The 27,513-nt window shown below is 36.8% G+C and overlaps 1 protein-coding gene across 1 annotated transcript; it reads left to right on the forward strand.

Annotated features, from left to right (window-relative positions):
- NEIL3 (nei like DNA glycosylase 3) lies at positions 1–27,513 on the forward strand (the record flags this gene model as incomplete). Its single annotated transcript, XM_082281640.1, has 11 exons — positions 1–96; positions 3,380–3,495; positions 5,469–5,603; positions 6,865–7,078; positions 8,174–8,248; positions 10,726–10,892; positions 13,829–14,001; positions 16,340–16,742; positions 18,576–18,750; positions 19,579–19,735; positions 27,454–27,513. The coding sequence occupies 11 exons, from the start codon at positions 1–3 to the stop codon at positions 27,465–27,467; spliced, it is 1,725 nt and encodes a 574-aa protein (XP_082137766.1). The 3' UTR covers positions 27,468–27,513.

Raw genomic sequence — 27,513 nt, forward strand, 5'->3', positions numbered from 1 at the left:
ATGGTGGAGGGCCCGGGCTGCGCGCTCTGCGCCGAGCGCCTGCGGGCGCGCCTGCGCCGGGGACAGCGCGTGCGGGCCGCGCGGGGCGGCGGCGCGGTGAGGGCACGGGGGCGCGGAGCCGGGGACAGGGCCGGGGGAGAGGCACGGCCCGGCGGCCGGGATAGGGCCGGGGTGGGGGAGAGGCACGGCCCGGCGGCCGGGATAGGGTGGGGTAGCCGCGTCGCGCAGCGGGGGCCTAGCCCTTTTGCGCCTGGGTGCCCGCAGTGGTGAACGGCGGCAGGTTTGAGTGAGAGCAAGCGAGCGGGCAGGAGCCCTTGGGCTGCGAGGACACGGAGCTCAGAGCAGGGTGGGTGGTGCCTCCCGTGCCGCAGCTGCCGTCGTCCGTGGGTGGTGGTGGGTGTCATCCGTCAGCACTATTTTTATTGTTCAAGTTATGAAATATTCCTGTTACCAGTATAGTAGTTCTCAGCAGGTCACGTGTGTAAAGGCGATTCTGAAACTGTAGAAACAGGAGCTTTGAGGAATGATGAGGAAAAGCTTTTAGAATCACTTGTGTTCGCTTAGGCTAAATTTCAAAATACCATGTTGCTTGATGAAATGTTAAATATAAGGAAAATTTTTACTAATTTTATTTGTTCATAATCTCCTCAGTGTTTGCATGTGCTAGATGATCTTTAAGGTCCCTTCCAAACCAAGCCATGCTATGATTCTAATCTATGTGGTACATGAGAAAGGCACATGTTGACCTGCAGAAAGGGGGCTTTTGTTTCTATAATTACTTTTTAAAGCAATTTTAATTAGACCAAGTATTTAAATAAAGAGTGTGACATCTGCTTTCAGTGTACACAGTATGTCATTTTCCTGCTAGTTTTTATCCTTTCATTGACAGCATAAAATAGTACACTAGTACAAAGCTGCTGGGACTGGTGAGACCTCGTAGCAGGCAGGGAAATCAGGGTGACAGTAAGCAGGCCTTGGCTGATGAACATGGAGGTACACTCCTCTGGTTTTGAATACAGAGCTACCTAAGGGATCTTTTTTCCATGCCTGGTTTTGCGCGTCTGTAAGAGACTGTGTGTTGTTTGTGTCCCAAGTAAGTACATTGCATGCCTCCAGGCAGAAAGTTGGGGAATTTTTACCCACTTGCAGTGTGTATAAAGCAGTGTAGGAGCTTGTAATTAAGGCACAGTAAGATAGTACTTAAGTGAAACAATTTAGGAAAGAATGTGGTTGAAGATATCTCTGTCGAAGATATGTCTTATGTTTAGTCTTTATAGATTATTATCTTTCAGGACAGATTTTTGAAGGAGTTATGCTCCTAAGGTTTCAAAAAGAAATCTCACTCTGTCAAATTGATTGGTGTTCATCACGTTATGCAGTAGAAGTCACCTCAGGGCAGACTCTAGTAATTGGAAAAATCACCATCCTAAGGGTCTTGGACTTTTTAGATTTCGCGGGGGCTGCTAACCATGGCCAAAGCCTTGGCCACTGCTGAAGATTACACTCTTAAGGAGAGTTTGTACTACGATGGCTGTAGGGGTTTGCTTGATACCAAAGTGGTATGAATTTAACTTCAAATATTTGAAAAGGCAAGTTTTCCATCTCAGTCATTTCTTGTTCTGGTTTATTTTTGACAAACCTGAATGGCTTGGAGTTAAAATAAACTTTGTTGCACAGCAACAGACTCCAACTGGAAAGCATGAACTGTTTATATGGGAGCAAAATTTTTCTTTCTTTGTATTTTGATAACAGACAAAGAAAGTGATGTTATGCAAGAAATATTTTTATTTTCCTACTTGACAGAATAATAGCCATAAAACTCTCTAAACGTATATCATTTCAAGGTAATAATACAGTGGGAGATTGCATAGAGAGTAGCTCTGAAATATCACTAACTAGCAGAAGCCTTGCTGATGTGCCAGAAATGTATGTTTCATACATATTTGCATTGAAATTGAGTGCTGTGATTGAAGCACTGATATGTGTATCTGCCTTGCAGTTAGGGCTTTGCTGAAAGTGAATCTGCTGCTCGCAGTTTTCAGCAGGCTCTGAATGGACATTGGGGTGCTAGTCAGGGGGACCTTCACAGGTTGGGAAAAATGGGCTGGTAGAAACTCAAGTTCAGCATTTGCAGGACTTGCAGAATCCTGTGGTTGTAACAGAAGAGTGTCATGGAACAGCACAGTCCTGGCTGCTGCTCAGAATGAAAATGGCTCTGCATCAAAAAAGGACCTAGGGTCCTGCAAATGCTGAGTCACTAGCATGCCCTTCCAAGGAAGAGGGACAGCCCCATGCTGGGCTCTGCAGGTTGAGGAGAGTGATTCTTACTTCTGATGAGCACTTGCAAGGCTGCACCTGGGTTTCCAACTCCCCAGTAATAACGAGATAATAACATACTAGAGTGAGTACTCTGGTATGATTAGCAGGCTGAAGCACATGGTGCACAAGGAGAAGCTGACAGAACTGGGATTTTATTGCTCTCCTCAGCTACCTGTAAGGAGGATATGGAGGAGACAGAGCTAGACTCCTGTTGGAGGTGCACAGTGGGTGAGAAGCAGCAGATGCAGGTGGCAATAGGAGAAATTCTCATTATGTATTAGGAAAAATTTTCCACCTCAACAATAGTCAAGCCATGGAAAAAGGGCCCAAAGAGACTGGAGTATCCCTCCCTGGAGCTGCTCTGAATTTGACTGGACAAGGCCTTGGGCTCCCTGTGCTAAGTGTATTCTGCTTTGACCAGGTGTTTGGATGAGATAATCTGTAGACATCCCTTACCATTTCAGTGTATTTTCATGTGCTAAGCAAAAAAATGCCACTGCTTCAATATCACAATTACCTTGTCCTCTAGTAGTGTCCTACCTGCTGCTCACCTGCTTCTGAGATTAGACTTTAAACTAGTAGGAGGAGAGAGATATCTCTGTGGGCTCAGCAGAGGCTTTTCTGTAATACACAAAGCACCATGCAAAACGCTGAATGCTTATTACTAACATTTGGAGAAGAATTTAGATCTGCAAATGGCAGAATTGACACTCTGACATGTTTTTAATATTCAAACGGTACCTGTTTATTTTACACCAGTCTGAAACTCTTATAAATTCATGACTCAAAGGAATAGGCATAAAATTCCCTGGTAAAAAAAGATGTATTGTTTCAATTAGGAAAAAAACTGAGCTAAGTTATGATAGCATTAGCAATAGTGACTGCTTCCTGGGTTAATAGTCCCATTGTTTTTGGTAGAATGCTTAAGGAGGAAATAGTTAATGTTGTCCAAGTTGGAAAATTAGTTCATAACAGCTGCTTGCTGAATGTGTACTGATGCTAGAATCAAACCAGTACAAATTCTCTTTAATCCTTGTGTGTGTGTGTACTTGTTTTTCAGACTGCTGCAAGTAAAGAGAGAATCACTGGTCATGATTTCCTTGTTGGACATGTTTACAGAGGTGTGGAGACGTTGGGAAAGGAACTTTTTATGTATTTTGATGAGAAAGCTTTGAGGTAAGAAGTGAGAAAAAGGCTTCCTATGCATTCAAACTGAGTGTATTTTGGGGGTCATCTTGTTCTTGCTAATTGCACTTCAGAGGTTTGAAAGTGTTACAGAGAAATTTCTCATCGGCCTCTCTGCAGTACAGGAGTACTAGATATAGTCACATGTTCAGATAATTTACTGCTTTACTCCAAGATTCCATATAAAGGTATCTGAAAAGGACAGTTACTTTTTGACATGCTTTGTTTCAAATAGGAAATTGCATTTTCTAGAGACAAAACAGATGTAGTGAATGCAGATCCCTGCAATATTGTGTAGCACTAAATAATTCTAAAGTCTCACCTTTTTACTTTAAAACAAGAAATCAACAACTTCTTACTACTAATACTCATTGAATAACATATACTAGGTTTAATTAGCATGCTTTTTCTATTTGTAATTAAAATGAGAAGATTTCTATTTTGCCCTATTTCAGGATATCTGAGGTAATGAAACACTTTAGAATGAAATTTTATAGATTTCTTAGGGCTTTTGAATGTAAATGTGTAGTGATGATGCATTTTTTTCCTAGTCATGAACTGAGAAGGCAGTAAGATAGCTAAATAGTTGTGATTCTTAAAGTTCCTTTAAAACAGTATACTGGAACTTGGTAAATGAAACCATCATCTATTAAATTGAATTAAAAATAACTTTCTGGAAGCATTTAGTGCATTATCATTTGTTAGCAAGATGCAAGAGTTTGGTTTAAAAAGAAATTTGTCTAGGTTTAAAAGTAAGTTTGGCTAGTTAAGTCTGTGCAATACTACTCACGGCACTTCAGAATTGAAAGTGGTTATTGAAGATAAAAGTGACTGAAGCAACTATATCACCTGAACTGACTTGTAAAAAGAGTTTTGGAAAGACACAGGCTTGTAAGTAACTCGTAGCATTAATTTTTTTTTCAAATTTTAAAGAGTTAACTTTAAGAATATGCTTAATGACATGTTGTCTTAGCCCATCTGTAAATACTTAAAATGCCTGTCTTTCCTGAAATGTAAGAAAGCTGGGCTTAAAGGAAATACAGACCTGATACTGCATTTCTTTGGTCATTTATGTAGTTTAATCTGTTAAATCTTCTTGTAACTACAAAATAATCCACTTTTTCTGATATACAGTGTATAGTAATAGGACATTCCTTCTATCTTATGGTTTTTAGGACTTGATTGTACCAGGTGAATTTGTAATAAATAAAATGTATGAGATAATAGTCAGACTTGCCCTTTGCTCAAGCAAAGCTCCTGGCAGAATATTTTATAAAATGTAAGACTTCTTAAAGCATTACTAATCTGTAAAATGAATGCTTGAAAGAGTCTGTTCTTCTACTTTGCCATCTGTGCATTTTTCAGTTTATTTCTTTTATTAATTTTTAATTGACCTGCAGGTTTTGCCTTGGTTGTAGGCAAAGAAAAGCCGAAAACAACATATGGCAAATACTAATTACTTTGTTTATGGCATTCCTGGATGTAGCTGCGATGTGATAACAGTGGTGGCAATATGGGGACTAAAGTCTTTCTTTTCATATCAGGTGCTTTCTGCCTGATTTAACAGAAAATTTTCTGGTCAAGTAGCCTCATTTCTTTTCAGCCTGCCTGAAGGTTTAAGAATCTATGTTGGAAGATCAGCATGTCAAGTGAAAAAAATTCTAAGTGCACCAGAAAATGGTGCTACTTAATGATCAGGTTTGACTTCTGTATAATGAATTATGAAGACTACTTAAAAACAGCTGTATTTTGAAGGGGTTTTTACTTGGGGAGCATTCTTTCTTCTCTGGGAATTAAGCATTGTGTAAGCAAATAGTTTGTTGCTGTGTTACTGGTAATGACTAGAATTAATGTACATACATACTGACTTGGTTAGGTAAGGTTCACAGCTTCTGAAAATAGACTGGTGTAATGCTTGGAAACCATAGTGAAGTTAAAATACCTATAAAAACTTTCTTTCCGAGGATTCACTTTGGTATGAACGGTTCCATGTGCATTAATCCTGATGGAAGCAAAGACAGAAATGGAGCACAACCAGTTTTGGAGATACAGCTTACAGAGGATACCATTTGTTTTTGCGATGTGACAGTAGAGTACAGGTAAAGCAGAAACTAACAAAACAGTGTCTTTCTTTTTACAACATTCTTTTAAGGAAAATGAAAAATCATGTACAAATTGTTGAGTGCGTGGATGCTATCAAGACAAAACTTCCTAAACATATCAGATTTATTTAAGTTTGTTAGTTTTGTATCAGCTTACATACAGTTAAAGTAGTTCTATGCCATAGTGTTATTAGGTAGTGTCAAGACTGGGAATGAAAGTTTGATATAATTCTACCCCTAAATCTGTATGCTGAAACCCATTGCTCTGTTAATTTCCATGAAAGTCTCACTTCTTAACAAGGGTGTAACAAACAACCTGCCATGATTACTGGTTTCAAATTTTTATTCTCCCAAGGCTGGGTTTTTATTTTTTTCCTTTTGGAAGCAAACTTTTATAATTGTTCTAATTTACATCAAGCAGATGTTTATGCCCATTAGCATTGTACTTCACACTGCTAATAAAAATACCAGTGAGCTTGATTTTAAAGTGATTGAGGCTCTTGAGTGGAAAGGGGCATGTAAATTCATGTAACATATATAAGCATACTTAAAATTACAAAACACAAAATGTGATGTAAGCCCAAGACTTCTTATTACTGTATTATTTTCAATGATTATGCTTAACCTAATAAAATGTATATCATAAAATCTGAATTTTTTTTGGTAACTACTATTAATAATCTACTACTACTTATATCTTTTACATAAGTATAATTAGCTCAGTTGGTTAGAGCATGGTGTTAATAATGCCAAGATTGTGGGTTTGATCCCCATATGGGCCACTCACTTAAGAGTTGGACTTCATGATCCTTGTGGGATCCTTCCAACTTAGAATATTCAGTAATTATTTGAAATGTAATATATAAATATATTTTATATATATCTATATATATACACATAAATGTCATGTTGTAACTAATGGACCATATAACCATACGGTTAGTTACGTTCAAGAGTCTGAACACATGGGCTTTCCATCTTGGAAACACTTTTAAAGCAAGGAGCTGGCAAGTATTTTTCAAAGTAATAGGAACAAAATGAGATGACTTCTTGTATGTTGGACTAGATGTGTGTATCATTGTTTTTGGAAGAGGTGTTTAATGGAATTTCTGTGCCTCTTCCTGTCACTGGTATTTTCATGGTTTCTGTTATCTGCATATAATGTTGTATTGTTATTTGTTGTGTTGTTTTTAAAACCACACTGCTACATAAGAATATATTTAAAATAAAAATGAATCAGTGTATTTTTCTCTTCCAGAAATGCAGCTGAGTGTGAGCAGAAAGTGAGGATGATGGAAAGCTTGGATGTCTGTTCTCCAAAGTTTAGCTTCTCAAGAGCAGAACATGAGATTAAGCAGCAGAACACCCGCATGTTGTGTGATGTGTTACTGGATCAAGCAGTATTACCTGGAGTGGGAAATATCATAAAAAATGAAGCACTGTTTGATAGTGGTCTTCATCCAGCTGTTAAGGTGGGTGAATGTCTCAAGATGGTTTTAAAGGACACCAAAGTATTAAGAATGTAAATACATATTAATATAATATTTTGCTATCTTCTTACCTTTGTTTTGTCATCTGTCATTTCTTAAATTATTCTTAGACACTAAATTAATGTTCTCTCATTATAACAGGAGGTTTTTGTCATGGCACTCTTTGGAGCTGATTAACTTTCATATTCTGACTATGTCTAGCATCCTGTTATGCTACCATTAAACTGACAATCCATAAATAAGGGAAAGCGAAAAGTGCTCAGGTTTTCTTTGTTCAGTTACTACCCAAAGTAGTTTATGTGGTAGAGTTGATTATTTTTGCTGCTTCTTCTTCCACTTCTTGTCCTGCTAACTGGCATCAATTGTTTTTTCGACCACTGTTTATCATACTTTTTCTGTTTTAAGATCCTTAAGTGTGTGTCTCCAAACTCTGGTTGAGAAGATATTTGCAAAACAGATTGAGATTACATAGAATGTAAATGGAAGCAGGTGAAAATCAGTAACTTAGAAGTTTTTTAAGCATAGTATTTTGAAAATTGTTCATGGGATTAATCTGGATTTTAATTTTATCTTCGATGTGGCAGAAAAAAAGAAAAATGTGATTTAAAGTTTTGAGTTCTTAAAAAATACTTGGTTGATACATCTCTCTAATAGTGATGCCTTTGGCTCACATATTCTTCTTGAATATCTCTCAGAGGAAAGAGTCTCAGGACGATAGGTCGTATTATGATCCATGAGGAAATGAGGAGGTATGTGAGACTTGCTAACTGTGATTCATGTGATCATGAACTCTTTGGTCGATACAGGGGAAGACAACTTAATTTTCTGCCACATGTTTTGCTTGGTTGAGGCAAAGCATGTTGTTTGGTGTGCAAGCAGTGAGTTATTGTAGCATAGAATGTGAACATGTGATGTTTTACTGAGATGATACATATAATATGAAGTCAGGGAATTATCACAACATGAAGAAAAGCAACTCCACATCAGTGTTCAAATTGCACCTACCTCAGAAGTCTTTTTTTGCCATTGTCCCTTAGCACCATAATGTTTTAAAAATCATTCTTGTCTTTCTTACAGGTTTGCCAGCTGACAGATGAGCATATACGTTACTTGGTGAAAATGACACGTGATTTTACCCTGCTTTTTTATAAGGTATTGGCACATATTTCTGGAAAGCTTCCAATATGTTTCTCTGGCATGTTAGCTGTTTGTGATCATCTGGTGAAAACAGTAAAAAGATGCAACAAATCAAGTGCTTCCATTAATAGGAATGTTGGTTTGTGTGCTCTTTATTACTTGTGAATTTTCAGATGATGGAAAGGTAGGAGGAATCAAGATTGTCAAAATAGGCACAGCTTGGCCCAAAAGTCTTTCACAGATGCTGCCTGAGGGTCAGTTCAGTTTTTCTGTACGTGTGCTGTTACGCCACTCTGAACATGTCAGAACTGATGTAGGTGAAGCACAAAGTTACATATAAGATAACATAAAGATTACTCTTCAAACTGGAAACTAGAGATTGTCCCAGGGAAGTATGAACATAGTTAATGTGGCTTCCTTTATAAAACTTGAAATAGCAATTATATTTGTTTGGCTAAAGAGTTTGCAACTTCTACCAACTTTTTTTTTTCCTAACCGAAATAATGGTTTTGGTTGCTAAAGTGAAATAAATAACAATTTCTCCCTACTGCTACAACTTCAGTAGGACTTAATTTCTTCTCCTGTAAATTCCGTAATTCCTGGTGCTCTTTAACTTTCCATAATAGAAGAAGAGAGAATTTGACCTAATTCTTACATGTTTTGTTTCTTTAAGCTGCATGCAGAGAAATGAACAGTAGTTGTGACATTTTTGTCTATTTCTCTTCATGTCCGTGAAAGGCAAGGAGCTAGCAGTGCTAAAAAGAATTTTTTTGGTAGGTGAGGGGGAGGGCACCTAACATTCCTAAAATCATAAAGGCTTAAACTGTAATTTGTTTAATAGTCTGCTTAAATGTCTCCCTCAACCCACTAAAGAGTACTTTAGTTTGTTGGCTAGGGAAATGTTTTTTTTCTCCAAACTTCATAGTGAAGTCTACCAGTAAAGAGACACCATCTAGTTCTGCAACAACTATAATACTCAGAAATTTAAAGGCTTTTAGACTCATAATAAACAAGTTAAACTTTCTGTTTAGCCGTTTGGAAAACTTGTGTAATCCACACTTAGCAAGGATTCACCAGGCAAGTACTTTTAAGAAGGCTAGCCTCTCTTCCCATCTTAAAAGACATAACCAAAATATGTTATTACAAGGGATAGTGCTTGAAATTTTTTTTATAGACTGTTACAGATTGTTTGCAGTAATCATACTGTATCATTACAGATGCAAAGATGAAGAATCTTGTTTGTGTAAAAAGCTGTTGCTTTTATTTGGTTTTTACATAACTGAATGGGAAAAAAAAGTCTCATAAGGAACTGACTGAAACGTTGAGGAGGCAGCTGTGAATGTTCATGGAAATATAGATTAGTAGTTCCTTCTGATTGAATTACTAGTTTGCACTGGTACAAGAATTCTCTTTCAGCAAGACTGATGAATAAGAGCACAGAAGCAGATATACTATGCTCAAAGACACCTGTGTTTTGGGAACTCCAAGGGTCCTCATACATTATGGAGCTAGAGCTATTGAACTCTGCCAGAGCTGTGCTGGTATTGCTGGGCCAGCTGTGGTATCATTTGAACTGGGCCCAAGCATTTGTGATTGTAGTGCAGAAACTCATGTGGCTCTGCAGAGTTGGCTGCACCTCTACTGGGCACTTGTTTGGCTTTTTTTTTTTTTTTGCCACTTTTTGCTGTAGTGTGTCTATGCTGACTTCATGGGTATTTTGTGAATTGTCTCATGAAATGTGCCTCTCTGTCAGCTGTCTGGAGGCTCTTTAAGTCACTGTGCCCTTGGGATTGTACTCTGCTTAATTTAATAGAACTTTCTGCCAGGATCTGGGGAGCTCATCGTAGTGCCAAGTGGCTTTTCCTGAGCCAGGTTGTCTGGCATGGCCAGGGCCAAGATGAAGTTGAGCAACTGTACTGGGCACTACCCAACATTTACAGAATCTCGGGAATATTTCTGCATTGCACAGTTCTTTACGTTTTGGGAAGGCTTATTAAGCCAGATTGTAGCATCAGGTCCGAGATGGCGCTGTGCTGTTTTTGGCTCTTTTGGGGGTGAGACAAGGTGGTGTTGTTTTTGTGGTTTATGTTTGTTTTGTTTTCTATGCTACATTGATTGGTGCTCATTAGCTCTTCAAGAGGACACCTGCAGGTGCCAGGTCAAAGACAACTGATGCTGAATCAGACCTAGCTGGTCCAGCTGAACTCAGAGAGTTCCTAGCATGTATTTGCTTGTTGCTTGCTAGAAGGTCTTTTTTTTCCTCCTTCTGTCTTTCATTTCATTATGTGGAGAATTACAGACATTGTTGTACTTGATTTGTCAATTCTCTGCATAAAATAATGTGAAATACAGCTATAGCCTTTATTAGTGTCTCTCTTAAATATCTTCATCTAGTCATTGATTTGATGGTTTATCTAGGGTTTTTTATTTTCAGACTCACATAAAATTTATACTGAGTCTCTAACTTGGATTTCAAACACGTTGTGTTTTAGTGCCGCAAAACTGGGTCTCCACTCTACAAGCACTACAGAGTGTACAAGCGCCCAGCCTGCAGGGAGTGCAGTGGCAGCATCACTGTGTGCCGTCTGGGAGACAACAACAGGATGACTTACTTCTGCTCTCGCTGTCAAAAGGCAGACCCCCAGCTTGTCAATCTTAGGTATGATGGTAACATCATAATTTTTAAGCGCCTCAAAGTGCTGTTACAGTAAGAGGACACACCCTTTGAAACAGAATGGATCTGTGTGCATTTTATAACATTTTGTAAATTAACTATGCCAGACAAAACCCAGAATATCTGGAAAAAAAAAAAAAATGTTTTGGCTGTTGGTATTTGAAATAGCTATTACTCTAATCAAACGTAGGAATTACAAAACAATTCAGAGTATTCAGATTTATTCACTGAAACTAAGCCACTGGAGAAGTTGCCCTTTGTTCTTGGTGTCATCAATATAAAGGGCTTGGATGTTTCCACACAACTGAGTTGAATATCATGAATATAATATCTTTTTGCAGGATAGCCCCATCAGTCCTGGCATATCTAGACAGCTGAGCATCTATGCAATTTTCTTCTGGATACAGAGTTACACTGAGGATAACTAAAACTTCAGTAAATTCAGAGTGCAGCAAATATTTTAGGGGTTTTGTACTTTTTTTTTCCTCCTTACTGGATTGTAAAAGCTTTTGCTATAGGTGTGCCATAGAGACACTTTCACTTCCACATAAATTGTACTAGCAGCAGCTTCTCTCCTTTTATTTCAGGAAAGCAGAAAATGCATTTGATATCACAAAGGGTCAAAAGGTAAAAGTTCCAAAAGCACCTTATTCAGACTTGGGCATCTGTTATTCTTGAAAATTTTCATCTGAGGCTTCAGAATTTTGCCTTTATACTCTCTGTCAATCTAATATAAAATGCTGTTTCACTTTGCGATTTTGCCTTGTTAGTGTGTGTGGGTGTGTGTATATATATATATATTTAGATAAGATTTATAAAATGCACAAATCCTTCTCCTACCTCCAAGCTTCTTTCAAGACTCAGTTGGCTGAAGGGGTTTTGGTTAAAGCTTAAAAATTGCCTTTGAGTGCAGATCAAATATAGAAAATTCCAGCGTGGAAGATAAATATTTCACAAGCTGATAACCCAAATCTGTTGTATTTTCAGAAAGTAATAATGAGAAATATTTTGTAGAAGTAAGGAAGACAGCAGTGTTCTGTGGAGTCAGATAACTAGAAAACAATGTAAGGAAAAAATCTCTTTCTGTGTTGTAGAACAAGTAGTGATTTGGGCTTTTGTTGTACTTTTAAATAAATAATTAAAGAGTGCTGTATTTAAGTGAAAAACATGGTAGTGATAGCTATAAAATAAAATGGTGGTTTCTTGTCTTATCCTAATGGTCAGCTCTTAGTGTTCTACTGCTCTCTTTTCAATTATGCAATAACTGTTACCATGTAAAAGGATGTGTAGCTCAAGTAATTTATCTGCCACTCCAGGCTTTTCACATTTGAAGACTGGAAGGGGTCCATGTGATGAGACTGACTTGCTGCACATCATAAAGTGTAGAATTCAACCCAGTGGTTCTTGGGTCAGGTCACATAGCTTATGATTTTGCTCATCTGAAAAAAATAAGAAAATACCCATTAGAAACTTATCCCATCAAATTCAAATGTACCATAAACTTCAAAAATAGACCTTTCTCCACATATCTCATAAAATGGGAAAGGGTGTGGGGGTAATGACAGGACAGATGAACCAGGGTAACAACATGGAATTAAACTCCCAGACATGATGCACTGAATATATATTCAGTCTAGTAATGCATTTTTGATAGCTGACTAGAACAACTGATCTAATAATGTGAAAATACCCATTTTAACTCTTACAGTTCAGCTGTTTTGGTGAATGTTACTGCAATGTCTGTTCTACCTCTTAACAGCACAGGCTCTTTGGTACATCAGCAGTTCTCATTATCCTCCTTAGTTTTCCTGTTGTGGACGATGTGGTAGGTAGCGGATATCTCTGCCATTATCCTACAAGTCTATCCTGTTACAGAAAGTGATCAATTATGGAAAAAGTGATAGGTCAAAGGTGTGTCACAACAGTGCCCAACTACAGCATTTGCATTATTAATTGAAGTGCTTAAATATTTAGGATTAATAAAAGTCTCCAAAAAGTGCACAATTCCTCAAGAAGTATGAAGGAAATGCTTGACAGCTTATCAACCATAAGTTGGTTGATATAGTACTTAAAAATATACATAAATAACTTACTGAACAGGTAAGCTCAAGTTACATTTAACATGCTGTCAGTGTTTGGATACTATGACAAGAGTAGCCTCTGGTAACAGGAAATGACTGTAAAGGAGTAACTGATTCTAAATCAGTCTGTCAACATAGGAGGTATTATAATTTACAGGAAAATAAATAAAACTAAATCTGTAGTGGTGTCTGGTGTATAGCTTTGGCTCACAAGTCACAGCTAGGTTCCTTAATTCTGAACAGGTTCCTACATTTTAAAAGGCTTCCCAGCAAATGGTGACACACAAGAGACTTTCTAACTTTTAAGGCTTTCAGTGCTTTTGGCTGTTAGGATAACAAAGTGGACTTACGGGTAACATTTAAATGAGAACAAAGAAAATTTATTTGCTAGACTGTATGATTTTCTGCCGTTCATCTTCTAAACAGTTCTTCATCCAGTAATGCATTTGTTAGCAAGTGTTGTGTACAAGGGATGGGGGGAAAGCCCTGAAACAGTCTCCCTTTCTCAACATGCTTTTTGCTGCAGTACTTGAAAATGGTAGGGAATCTGAGGGGCTGAGGCATTGTACTGGAGAGCACATCGGTTGATTATTAACTTTCTGTCAATTTCTTGTTTAAATATTTTTATTTGTATTACTTCTGCAGCACCTGGAAAGATTTGCCCTTGAGGTAAAGAAAGGAAAAATCAAACTTGAACAGTGACATGCTGTCCAAGCTCTGATAGGAGGCATAACACTGTGTGCTGCTTGTTGTCTAGCCCCATGCCTCCCTGCACAGTGGTGTAAGGCAATTTGTAGAGGGAACGTCACAAAACACTAACATCGTTCTTTTGTTTCACAGCAAACTGCCAGCTAGAAATAGCCTAATTGGCTGGGCATATGGCAGGGGGTCATGTTCTAATGAACACGTAGCTCAGAAATCTGAAGAGGAGTGGACGTGTATGCACTGCACCCTAATAAACAAGCCTTCTGCTGAAATTTGTGATGCCTGTTTGACTTCAAGACCTGAAGGTAGTAAAGGGTTGTCTGGCACCTGTATTGGGAAAGAGGGGAGGTCTGTGATTTTGATGTAGTTTTTATATAGAAGTGTCTCATTGTGAATCATATATATATAACTAGCTAATTTGAAGTCAGATTTTGAGGAAGTCTTACACAGACTATGTGGCAACTGTCTTGTCTTAAACCCTAAAAGTGTCATCTTCCAACCTGGTGTGCAGGTGGGATTCTATTGATAAGTGCCTTCAGTGATGCTTTGTTTTTATTGGGGCAAGGAGTGAGAAAAATCACCATTTGTTCAACTCCCCTTAAGATCATTCAAAGTTTGCAATGTAAGTCTGAATTAAAAATCATGAAGGGTCAGAAAATTAACTGTCATTCTTTCATGTGAACAAAAGTGGTATATTTTAGTACCATTTCCTAAAAGGATGTCATGTTTCTCAGGGGCTACTTTCTTTCCCTCCAAGTTCAGAGTAAAAATGATTCTGAACTTCTTACCTAAATTTGTTGTTTGTCTCTTGCTGGAACCTTTGATTTTGTTATCTGCATGAAATATTGCTTCATTGCTTCATTGCATTCATTTTATGAATGGAGTGATGTGTGGAAAACCCTCATCTTGCCCTAGCCATAGTCCATTTTCTCAGGTCAGGAATCAATAAAAGTATGTCTTCATGCCTTACACGACAGCTGTTGCCAACACAGGCAAATCTTGCCTAATTCTTCTGCCAAATCAGCACCCTGAGGCCTGAAAATTTTAATCTGTTCACAGAATAAGATTTCCCAACTAACATTTATCCTGGAATTAATGCTGTCAGCTGGACTTTATAATATATTATGCCATGTGGACAAATGCTTTATTTTAAGCTTTGAAACAAAATTTTGTTCCTTCTCCTGTTCTTCTAAGTTTCACTTGTTTAGTTATATGCAATTACTAAAATCAGGCCTGGAATTTGAGGATGTGTTAGACTTGATGGAATACTGTTAGGAAATTTTTTTTTTAAAGTAGGACTTATTTTTGCATCATAGGAGTAGTATTTGAGTTGTTTTTGTGGTTTTTTTTTTTCCAAATATGGTTTTGCTTACCTCTCTTTTTGCAATCCTTAAGATTCTTTCCCTTCTCACTTGGTTCAGTGTTTTTTTTATGTTGTTTCTAAAATTAACTACTGTCAGCAGAAATGTTTGAATTTTTCAGGACAGAATACTTGGTATGTAAAATTAGCTGCTGGCCCTACAGCTGCAATGATTCAGTCTGTAGTCAGATAATTATTTACCATTACATTGCAATTTCCATGCTCCTTTGTGAAGTACAAAGCCGAGTTACTACTATTCTTAAAAAGTCTGAATGCACTGGAACCAGTACGTTTCACTACTGTAACATACTGTAGTGGCAAAATGGAAGGAGCCTGGAAACAAGTAATGTTCCGAGACAACTGTAGAGATTCTTCCTTTGTTTCTGAGAGTGTGCCTTTGTGTATGTCTCAACTACCCATTGCTCTTCTGCTTAATTTCCTTTTTTTTTTGTATGGAGGGAAGATAGAGGGAGACACTCACTGGATATAGTAGAAAAGGAAGGACTCTGAACACTATGGCTTCACAGCTACCTAAAAAGCTTCACAGCTGCTTAACAAGATTACACACAGGGATGCTATAAAGTTCTTTTCACCCTTTTCTCAGGAAAGGGACTACTTACAGACTCCTCCTTATGCATTAAATGGGCATTAATAAATCATGCCCATTCTTTTGAAATTATTATTGCCCACTAGGAGGGCCTCTGATTCTGTGAAGAAACTGTTATTTATGCCACAAAGCAAATGTCTGAACTGCTTTCTTCCGAAAAGCTTCTTACAGTAAGTAAGTTTGGATGAACACAAAGTTTGGAAAGGATGGGAACCGTGAAAACACTAGAAACCCCAAAATCCAAATATTCTTTTTTGTGTCAATAGTAAAGTAATACCTCAAAAATGGATAATGTATTGCTGCTTGGAGGTACCATACTCTGTGATCTCCCATTGGTGGGGTTATAAAAGGTTATTTTGAAAAAATTAAATACTTTAATCCTTGTGTTTGGGCCAAATTCAATTTTTTTTATGCTTAATTGTCCAGTAGCTTTCTTTTATATAGTACTATTAACTGATCCTATTCAAACCATAGTAATGTTATCTTGAAACACGTTTTACGTTACTCCAAAAGTGCATGATGGTAAGAAATTTTGTACTCGATGTAATTTGTGCCAGGTTTTGAGATGGTGCTGTAAATTTACTCTTTCATTCTCCTTATGATGACTTATGAATACAGATCAGAAATACAATGTAGCATTCTATGCAGATGGATTATAACTAATAAATTTTTTCCTTAGTTCCAAAGATGGAGAGTTTTGAAGATTCTACAGCCTTTAACACCAACTTAATGAAGTACCCTTGTAACGAATTCAGAAAACCAAGCACAGAAATAAAGATCAATAGGAAAACTGCATTTGGAACTACAACTCTTGTCTTAACAGATCTTGGTAACAAAACTGTTTCGAGAAATGATACCCAGATATCTGATGGACACTCTCAGTGTGTTGTTCCAAAAAGCACTTGTAAACAGATGGAAAGCAATGCCTGTCAGTCAGGGGGAAGCAAAGACAAGGACTTCTCAACACATGTAACTGCTCTGGCTTTGTCCTTCTGTCAGCAGCCTGGGTCTTTCAAACATATACAGAAAAAACAGAAAACTGATCATATGCCTTTGGTTCACCCACGTAATACAGCAATCAGGTATGTATTCTATGCATTCTAAAATGAAAACAAGTCTTTATAATCCCATAAACCAACTTTAATCCTTAAAGATTAATTGAATACTGTGCTGTTGGGCTCAGACAGTGCTGTCTTTGGATTTCTGCCAGGGGTAACTTTTTTTAGGCTAACTATAATTCAGATTTCAAAAGCACTGAATGACCTAGGCTGTCACTAGAAAGTCCTGATTCTGGTATCTGGCCAGTACTGCTGTAAGATAAACAGCTCTTCATAGTTCAGCTATTCCTATTGAATAGGACAGTCTAGCTTTAATATATCAAGCACAGTTCTACCTGAGGAGTTGTCTAATCTTAGCACTGTAGTTGCTATCTGCTCAGAGAGATTTTGAAGTCAGTGTGAAAGATTACAAAAGCTGTCTGGATGAATATATTCTAATTAAAGTTATTTGTTAACTGCCAGTTTTCCACATTCTTCCATGACAGGAAGCTCAGTACAGTTACCTTGATGAACTTCCCATCACTGCTTTTACTCTTAACTTCCCTCCCCATTCTGTATATAACCACTTAAATGCTCTACCCGTCCTGAACTTTTACTTACAGGGCCCTGTTCAGACACATTCATTGCCTAGTTAAGAGGAAATGTGAGAATCTATGAGGGTTGTCAAGGAAAAGCTGGGCAGATATTCACAACAGTAATGGCAGTGCAAGGTAGATGTCACTTAAAATGCTAAATTATGCAGGCTGAATGTGAAATATTGATGATATGCTACAAAATTCTTGGTCATGTGTCTGTTCTGAAATACAGAAATTACTTCTTGCATTGTTGAAGCACCAGTTTTGAAACAATCTCACTGACTAGCCAGGCTAGACTGCATGAATACAATTTCTCCTTGCACTCTCAATAGGGACTGAAGAACAGAAGCTGTAGGCAGGATAATTGAGAATACAGAGGACTGCAAACAAGAAATGAGACAGTATCAATCACCATAACAGGTGGTTGTAGCAAGTCATCAACTGAAGTGCTTTTTTATAGTATTTTTTTAAACAAAACCAACAAAAAATCTGTTGGTTATTTTTATCTCCTTGTGTTTTAATGAGGTGTTGGAATAAAACTGCTGGTGTCTGCAGGACTGCAATCTTCCAGACATACAAGACAACATAAAATTTCTAAGCTGATAACTTGACCAGAATGAATTAATATTTTCTGTTTACACTAAGGTTCCACTACTGCTTTTCTGCTCTATATACATTTCAGAGCATTAATCTTTTTCATGTCACTATTTTTAAATGAAACCTTGTGTATTGCAGCTAGTCAGAAATTATCTCAATCACAAGGAAGAAGAACTTTATCCCATTCAGAGAATTATATTCCGTCCTATCAGCCTGATTACTTCTTGTCCAAATATGATTTGGAACATTACTGTAACTTTTTAGTAAAGAGGGTGAGAGTCTTTTCTGTGAAGCATACAAATGCCTTCAGCCTGTTATAATTACTGGTATTGGTCTTTTTCTCACTGAGTGAAGAATACTCCTTTAGAACATGTCAGAATTTGAGGTGGGCAGTATAGCATCAGTGGTAATATTTTATTTTGTAGATGAATTTGAGTACTTCAAAATAATTTAAAACATGGTGGGGAAAACTGGTATAGTACCTCAAGAAAAGCACACAGTCCTGTCTATTCACTACTTGAAATCATTCAGCTTTAAAGGCGCAATAGGGTGCATTAGAGAAACAAGTCTCTGTCACTGTGTGCAAAAGTACACTGGGTGAGCTATTGTAATGGTAGAAGAGAGTTCTTTGGCTGGTAATCCCTTTAAAATTATGCCAAAGTCATTTTGTAACCTGTCATTACAGCGCATCTCAAACTAATGTGACAGATGATACTCGTATGTTAAGCATGGAGCATCCTTGCTGCAGTAAACACAGCCGTCTCTGCAGCCTCAGAGTTGTGAGAAAGGATGGAGAAAACAAGGGAAGGCAATTTTATTGCTGCCCTCTACCCAGGGAAACTCGGTGTGACTACTTTCAAGTATGTATAAGACTTCGGGACCTGTTTTATAATCAGCACTTGTTCTTGTACCCTCCTTGGCCCAGTGATCTGTCAGTTGTGGACAGATACAATACATTTAAAGTATGACATAATTTTAAATATTCTTGCACACTGAATTGAGACTAAGCATAATAATAGTTATGAACTTACAGTTTTAGTTGTTTCCCTTACTGTTGAGATGGCACCTGCTTGTGCAAATGCTCTTAATCTACTTCTGTGTGATGTCAAACAGATGTGTAAGAGAAATACTGGTTTGAAGGGACGTGTACAAGTTGTTCAGATCAGCTTCTTCCTGAAAGAAAGACTATAGCAAACTAGATCTAATTGTCACCCATGTTTCTGGCTAGCTAAAATCCTGGCAGTCTCTTAAAATGATGATTCTGTAATCTGCCTGGGCAAACCCTCCCACTGCTGCACTAATAACCTAACATGACCTTCCCAGCTGCAATTGGTGGCCTCTGCTCCTTGCTATGAATGTATGTGTCTGAGAAGAATTTGACCTGAAAAGTGATCTGACAGTCATACTATCAGGTAGTTAACAGATGAATTGAAGACAGTAATGACCACAATGCCTAAATTTGAAAAAAGCTATGTGTTAACATCATTTCAAGTTACACCAGTCAAAGTGCATGCAGTTGCAGTTGATATTAAAAAAAAAATCTAAAAAGTGTTCACAAAAGAGATAAAATCGTAACTACTAGGAAGAATTTCTTCTGTGGCATTCCCTGTAGATGTGCTTCTGTTGTCAATTTTACAATAAGGAATTCACAGCCATCACATGTGCTTGAAACCTTTTCTCTTTGGCAGTGGGCTGACTTGGATTTTCCGTTTTGTAACCATGGCAAGCGATGTGTTATGAAGACTGTGTTGAAGATTGGTCCCAATAATGGAAAGAACTTTTTTGTGTGCCCTCTTGGGAAGGAAAAACAGTGTGGCTTTTTCCAATGGGCAGAAAATGGGCCAGGTATGCAGATTCTTCCATGACTCTCATGTTACAGTTACCTGTTCTTCAGGATGTCTTAAGCACACGCAACTTTCATAGTAATTTCTGTTTTGTTCTGTCTTCTTCCCTGTTCACTTGTTAACTAGTAAAAGAGCTCCAATGTAAACGACAGATCTAGAAAGGGTCATTTTACATAGTCCTATAAAAATTGAACTCTGCTTGTATGCTGCCTACAATTTTGAAATAAACATTTAGCTTGCAACATCTTGTGACATACTGTTGTATTCCTAATAAAAAATTGCACTGTTTCCTTTTTTCATATATTGTTTTAAATTGGTAAACTTTAAGTGTAAACATGTATTTACCAGAAGTGAATAAAAAGAGTATACTTTATTAAATACCACTTTGTGCTTTCTCAGAGCTTAAAAAGAAACAGTAACAGACTGTACAATTCAAATGTTACAATAGTTGATTGACCTTGCTTAGATTTGGAAAATGAAGACAAAAACCTGCCCTAAAACAAATAACATGCCTCTTCAGTTTTCTAAATTATATATTCTAAATCGACATCTTAATGTTTTCTCCTAGCTGCTACTGAACATTTTTCCCCCCAGTCCATATGTAATGCATAATAAAATCGTACTCTGAGGTGGTTAAAACTCAGTTTATGTTGGTCTTACCACTGTTTGCTGAAGCAAGGGGTAAAGTAAATAGAATATGCTGAGATATCAAATCAGAAACAGAATTCTTCAAATCTTTAGATACTACCAAGGAAAATGAGGCTAATGAAGAAATAGCCATAGCTTCATACATCATTTAATCACAAATCAGTTTTTAATTGAAAATAATGGGAAATAGTGTATATGTAGGATGAAGCAGGTTTAAAAGCACCTTGCAAGTGGTTCTTTGGTCTATGCAAATGCTTGTTTGTTTTTGTTTTTATTTAATGGGGATTGTTTGGTTTTGGTTTTTTTTTTTTTTAATGGGGAAGGACTACTTGATTTTCTTGAGGAAAATTGTTTAACTTCAGTCCAGTTTAAATATCTTCCATTCCAACTGTTTAATTCTTTTCCTAAGCAGCACAAATTCAGACACTTTTTTTTTTCCTCTTTTCAGTAGCCTTTGATACCTTTGAAACCTTTTAAAACTTTCCTTACATGTCCAAAATCTTTTCTAATCAGATTGTAGAAACTATAATCTTTATGTTGCTCAATGGCCTCTTTCCAAATAATATATCTCTTTCATGAGGTACATAACTCCACCTGAGAACAAAACAAGCAGCTTCACATGGTGAAGACTGATTTTTTTCCATTGCCATCTTTTCTATGATGCTTCTTGTTACAATGATATGTTGCTGCTAGCTTGTGCTTATACATCTAAATCTTTAAAAATGCTATCTAACTGGTTCCTCACTTGTATTTGTACAATTCATTATGGTGATAAAATGTGTGGTTATTTTTAAATTGTACATGTTTTTGGATGTCTGGCACAGGGATAAATCTTGAGTAGTTCAGTTAAACTTGAAAAATCATAAAGAAATACAACCATTTTTGATTACTTGCCTTCTATGAATGTTAAGATTTCTCTGAAGCTGGAAGTTAAATTACTTTTTGAGACTTTAACACATGAAAAATAACGGGTGGGCTTTTACATCCTTTTTCAGCTTAATAGCCAGACAAGCTGTGAGTGTCTGTTTAAATAAAATGCATATGAGTTTTAAAGTATTAACTGCTTTTATTAGCTACTGCAATCACTTCACATTTTCTGTTCTTGTATTTCTTGAATATGTTGTATGTTTGTTAAACCAAAATCTGTTTTGAAGGTGGTGTATTTGTATCCGCCTAATTTTGCTATATACATTAGTTGTGTAATGTCACAAGGTGAGAGAAGGCAGACAGGGAAATCACAAAGGGCTTATCACAGTGAACTACCCTGTGAAGGAATCTCACATGTTTACACTCAAAGTAGGAAACTAAACGAGACAGCGAATTCTAATTCACTAGATGCCTCTGCAGAGGCATCTTGACGTTACTGCTTTTGCCAACACTGCTTTCTAATTTTTTTTTTTTTTTCTTGGAGAGGATAGCACTTTTTTCTACTTGTTTTAACAATGTCTGGCTGATAGTTGGTCATAAAAAGTTTTGACCAAAAAAAGCTGGCAACAAAACTTAGCTTGGAATAGATCCCCCCCACTCAGCCTTTCAAAAAGAAACTGCAACCAAGGGTGCAAAACCAGATAAAAGTCCTGATTTTCAGCTTTTGTTCTAATAGTTTACAAATGTGTTTTTATTTTTTCACATTGATTCATCTATCACAGTGCAAGTGATGGAACACACTTCTTTCAGATTAGTATCTGGCTTACACATTTTAATGGCTTGTGTTGCACACAATCCCCTGTGAAGGCTAAAAAGAATAACAAAACCGAAGTTAAAAGGGGAAACTGTTTTTCACAAAGATTTTCTGTAATTTATATTCCTAATGAAAGCAAATATAAATCTTTTAGAAAAGAAATGTAAAGCTTTTAGAAGAATACAGCCCTTCTTAAAGGTCTTAGGGTTCTTACAGTGTTGTTACTTTGGCCTTTACGCAAACACAACCAAGAGAAATGGGATTATTACCAGTGCCTACAGGAGGCTGTTAGGAATGACATGCTCACATAAGCTCCTTTGACTGGATGATTTCTGAAGGTAGTGATGACACTTCTGTAATAAAAAGGAGACTTCCAGTAAAGCTGACTTCTAAGTACTCTTGTGTACAACTTCTAGAGAGCTTTTTTAGACATTAATACTACAACCTGATAGCATGATTCATAATAGAAACCTGTCTTTCACCTTAAGCTGAAAACACATTTTATATACCACAAAACTAATCTCAAAAAGCCCCTGAACTCAGCTGAGATACTATACAAAACAGTTTTTAGAGGATCAAATCAAGGTCACACAAATTGTGGAGTAAAACTTTTAAACTCAGAAAATACTAATGCCATATGCCATGACCAGTTTCTGCTTTATTGGTAGCACTTTTGTTACTATTACAGTTTAAGTAAGTTTAGGCAGAGTATACCTTTCAGACTGAAATGAATGTTTATTTTCCAATTTTTGCCATTCAGCTTAGAATCAACAGTTTTTATGCCTGGTTTCATGCCTTTATCCCCTTATTTAAAACAATTTTTTAACCAGCTATTTGTTAAAGACAGGCATTTTTAGCCTGTGCGTGCCATTTGATGTCAATGCGAACTCAGCAAATAGATGAATAGAATACTACTTAATTAATTCACTGAGGGACAGCTAAATTTACACTAAAAATATGCACTCAAGTCACAACTGTGACTACAGACCTTTACAATTATACAGCTATTCTGTATCCACCTTCCTCTATAAAAAGGTGTTAGTTCTCACTTGTTTTTTCTGGAATGGAAAACATAAGTAAGAGTCTTTAAGCTTGATGGTGGAAAGGGACTTTCAGAGAAGCAGAAGATGTCTTCCTTAACATCTCTATGAATGTTGATCATTAGTGACTATCTTGCACATGAAATCAAAAAGTATTGTAAGGTCTCTAACAGACTTCACAGCAGCTGCGAACATCTCTAGATGCTTTAAAATTATTTTTAATGTCTTTTCTTGTACCTTTCTGCACTTTCTGCAATTCAGCTTGCTGATGACATGCAGGGTTCAGCATCTAGTGTAACTTAATACTCTGCATGTCTGTTTTTTATTTCTCTGATGCCTGAAAGGTTGTTGATGTCCAATTTTTACTTGAATATTCAAAACATACATTCAAAATTAATTTAGAGAAGTGTGGGAATGTGCTATAATTTATCTTAGGAACAACAAAACCCAATCTAAGGAGAGAACCCAACAAATTATTTTCCATATGAAAGCTTATTAAAAATGCATCAAGCACACTTAGGGATGAGCACAATTCAGAGTGTACACAGTATTGTCTAAACATAGTGCTTTAGTTATTTAACTTCCTGAATTGCCACTGCTGTAGAAAGTGCAGGTCCCTGCAGAGTTTGTATGCTTTATGATTTTTTATTAAAAAATCAACTCTCTTTCAGTGATTAGTCATGTGATACAATCATACTGTGAAAAGGTGCTAACACTGCTCATCTTTTAATACTAAAGTTTTGGGTGAACCTTCTTAACAGAGATGACAGAGTAAAGAGAGACCTCTCAGAAGGCACCAAGCAGCAGAGCCTGACTTAAAGGTGGGATGAAACTGTGTAGTTAGGAACACTTAAGGGAAAAAAGTGAAGCAAGAGTTCCTCTCTTTTGGCAGGAGAAGGCCCATTTGACTGGTTCAGCTACATATGGAGCTGAAATCTAAGTCAGACACCAAATGCCTGTGTGGTTTTTCACTCCAACCTGTATTACCTCCATCTGCATTTTAGATCATCCAACAATTTAACTGCAATCCAACTTCTCTGTGCTCAGATTAAACAGGCTTTAATCTCAGGTTATGAGTAAATCCAACTGCAAATTTCACTAGACTATAAAATGACCTGTGTATAAGTGCTGCTGACTGGTTTGTGCTTCCTGTGGATTCCAGACAGCTCCAAAGATACAGTACTCAAATTGCCTTCCCATAGAAGCTTGAGCATCACATATTCCTCAGAGGTATTTATCCACATACCCTTGAATCTAGAAAGGATTAAATGATCATCTACCCTACCTGTCTGTAGAAAACATGGATTCAGAATTTTTTTTCTGGCTATTTTCTTTATACATAATTTCTTTTACTCTATCACAGGAATCATGACAACAGTGACAGTAATGATTTGATGTGCAAGAAGTCCTTCATAATTTGTTACAGACTAGGACACTGCAGTATAGAAAAGGAAAAGACCACCCGAAATGGGGAAAACTGGGAAACGCATTTTAAGCTTTATTCAAAAAACAATTCAGCACAACACAGAGGTCATCACCCCGGTTAAGTAGCATTTGCAAGATGCTTTTGCTCCACCTAGTTGACTTCTGAAGAGCACAATATTGGCTTAGGCTAACATTATTTCAGACCTAAGGCAATATCCATTAAGAACAACTAGAGAAAAAATGCCTAACCTCTCATAAAAATAATTCTGATTACATTTCTCAAACTATAAATAATTCTATACCAGCAAAACCCCAAAGGTTTTAATAAAAAAGAAACACATTAAAATCCAAGCATCTATTAATTTATTAAATATGTTCTAGAACTTTAGGATAATCTTAAACATAAATATGAAAATTTTGGAATGTCTTCAGAAAAACACTCAAGTTACAAGATAGAAACAGAAGCTAAAATTTAAATTTCAATTTTAAATCAAGACTACATTTGAAGAGCAACTTTGCAATATAAAAGTTAAACTCATGACTATAGTAATACTGTTGAGCCTATGAAAGTGAAAAATACATTTAACCAAAGTTCTGCTCAAGGCAAAGATGGTGGGCTGCTGGGAAATTTCTTAAGGATGGTACTTTCCCATGAAGTGGTCTTGATTATAACTGAGAAATAACATTTAAGTCAATACTTGACCTTGAAGAGGATAAAAGTAAAAAAAGCAACTAACACTAGAATGCACAAACAAGCTTAAAATCCATTTGTATGAACAAGACATTAGAAAAACAATGCACTTACTGTACACATAGAATATATAATTTATCATTTGCTTCTCTGGCAGCTCATGTTAGTTGCACTGTATTTCCCACTTCTCAGCTTCTTTCCAAAGTTCAGTCATCACTTAGTACTTCAATGCCATAGTTTCACCTAGAAATCCATGCAATGTCTCATGTTATACTTCACTAGAAAAATAGAATATACATATTTTTAATCAGTCTAAAGTAATCTAATAGGACAAGGCTTTACAGTACAAAATAAAAACCCTTCTATAAAGTAGTCTTTCAGCAAATGCATTTCTTGAAAACATGAACTGACTTCAAGTAGACCAGAACAAATATATCTAATATTATCATATCTCATTCTTTTCCTATAAATTACTCAGGATCACTATAGGTAATTTAAACCAGTGTCAGATGCTAAAAGTAGCAGCAGTGTTACACAAGAAGTTCACAACAGACAGAAGGTTTCAGAAAGTTACCATTGGAACTTTTATATCTTTGTGAGACATGGAAACACTGAAAAGGAATTAAAAGTCAAAAAAACCTACAAAAACACACCAGAAAATATGTTTTCCTTTAGCAGGGGAAATGTACTAAACATGTAGTCTTGACATTGGCTACTAAAGGTTCTTGGATTCCCACAGAGCCCAACACTGACAAAGATCAGGTGATCAAAGCAAGGTGTAACCATACAAAGCATCACTCTATAGCCTGACTTGGCATGTTTGGACACAGCTATGCAGTATAAGACATAAGCATAGAAGAAAATTTTGCCATAAAACTATTCAGATATGCAGAAATTACAGTACCTACAGAAGTTTCAACTGTTTATATTTTGCTAATTATAACTCGTTTTGATAAACCAGAATAGAAATTATTTAGTTACAGATTGAAATAGAAGGAGAAAAGCAGTTATGGGACAAAACAGAAGGTGGAATTTGGGTGGAGAATAAAACCCTGAAACTATAGTGCATATAAGGAGGCCCCCCTGCACCCCCCCCCCCAAAAAAAAAAAAAAAGTGGCATGATTATTAACCTAAAACTTTATTTAGCAAATCTCAGGTGATTTTTTTAATGTAATACATTAGGTACTACTGAACTCAGTCCCTGATAACAATTATCAACTGCAATTCAAAAATTTTTTTTCCTTTTCATTGCTCTACACAATCTACGTTTGGGTGTTACCTAGAACACATTACTTTCAAATTCAGTTTAAAGCCTTCTTCATTGCACATGATTTCATTTAATTTATTGTTATACCATGAAGGACACGAAAAAGTTCAAACACTTGAACTTTGTTCCTCAAATCTCTAGAAGCCAGATAAAGCCTATTTTTCATATATCCATTTAGCTGTATCTGTTGTGAAGTCTTAAAAATTAATATGGTATGCAGGACTGACAGCTTTAATGATAATAAATATTGGAAAAGACCATTCCTAAGATAGCACTACTAATCAAGTTACACTCTTCTATTTTGTCAAAAATGCTAGTCGTGTTAATTGCAAGGTTTCAGGTGACAATCAGCTAGCACGCTCTGCTGATTGAGACGAGTCTTTTAATGACAGTTTAGGTGATTATATTCAAGCTATATTTAGAGCTTGTTTGGGCTGCTTGATTGAAAAAATAACAGAAAAAACCACTTGTAACTGAGGTTGGGATTGTTTCCTAGGAACAAGAATGACTGTGACACACACAAAATCTGCAGCTCTTGGATTCTACTCCTTCAGTGGCAGAACTGCGGGTTCAGCCACCAACTGGCAGCAGGCTGCATCTGCTCACGATGAGTGAGTCAAGAACCAGCCATACTCAGTGTTAAGTGCTAAAAAAGCACAACTACATCAACTTTGAAAATGAAAGTATACCCTACTGAAATTATACCCAGCTTACACTAAGTATTTAAAATCAAGGGTATCTGCAATTACCTTGCTTTGCTGAAAGCTGCTGTTAGAGAATAATGTGCATATCCACTGAAAATACTGTTTCCTAAATGTTGTAAATAATAAAAGGATTTTGCATTGCAAACAGACAGTAAGGTCAAAAGAAATGACCTTCAATTCTCCTTTATGTCCATTCACATATAATTGTGCCACCATGATAAATACATTATAGTAATGGTAATTAACTATAATTTCTTTGCAGGCCCTACCAGATGACCCTGACTCTCTTCTCTGGTACAAAAGCAAGCCCAGCAATTTGGTG

Source organism: Coloeus monedula (assembly GCF_965178545.1).
Source record: "Coloeus monedula genome assembly, chromosome: 5".
NCBI lineage: Eukaryota > Metazoa > Chordata > Aves > Passeriformes > Corvidae > Coloeus > Coloeus monedula.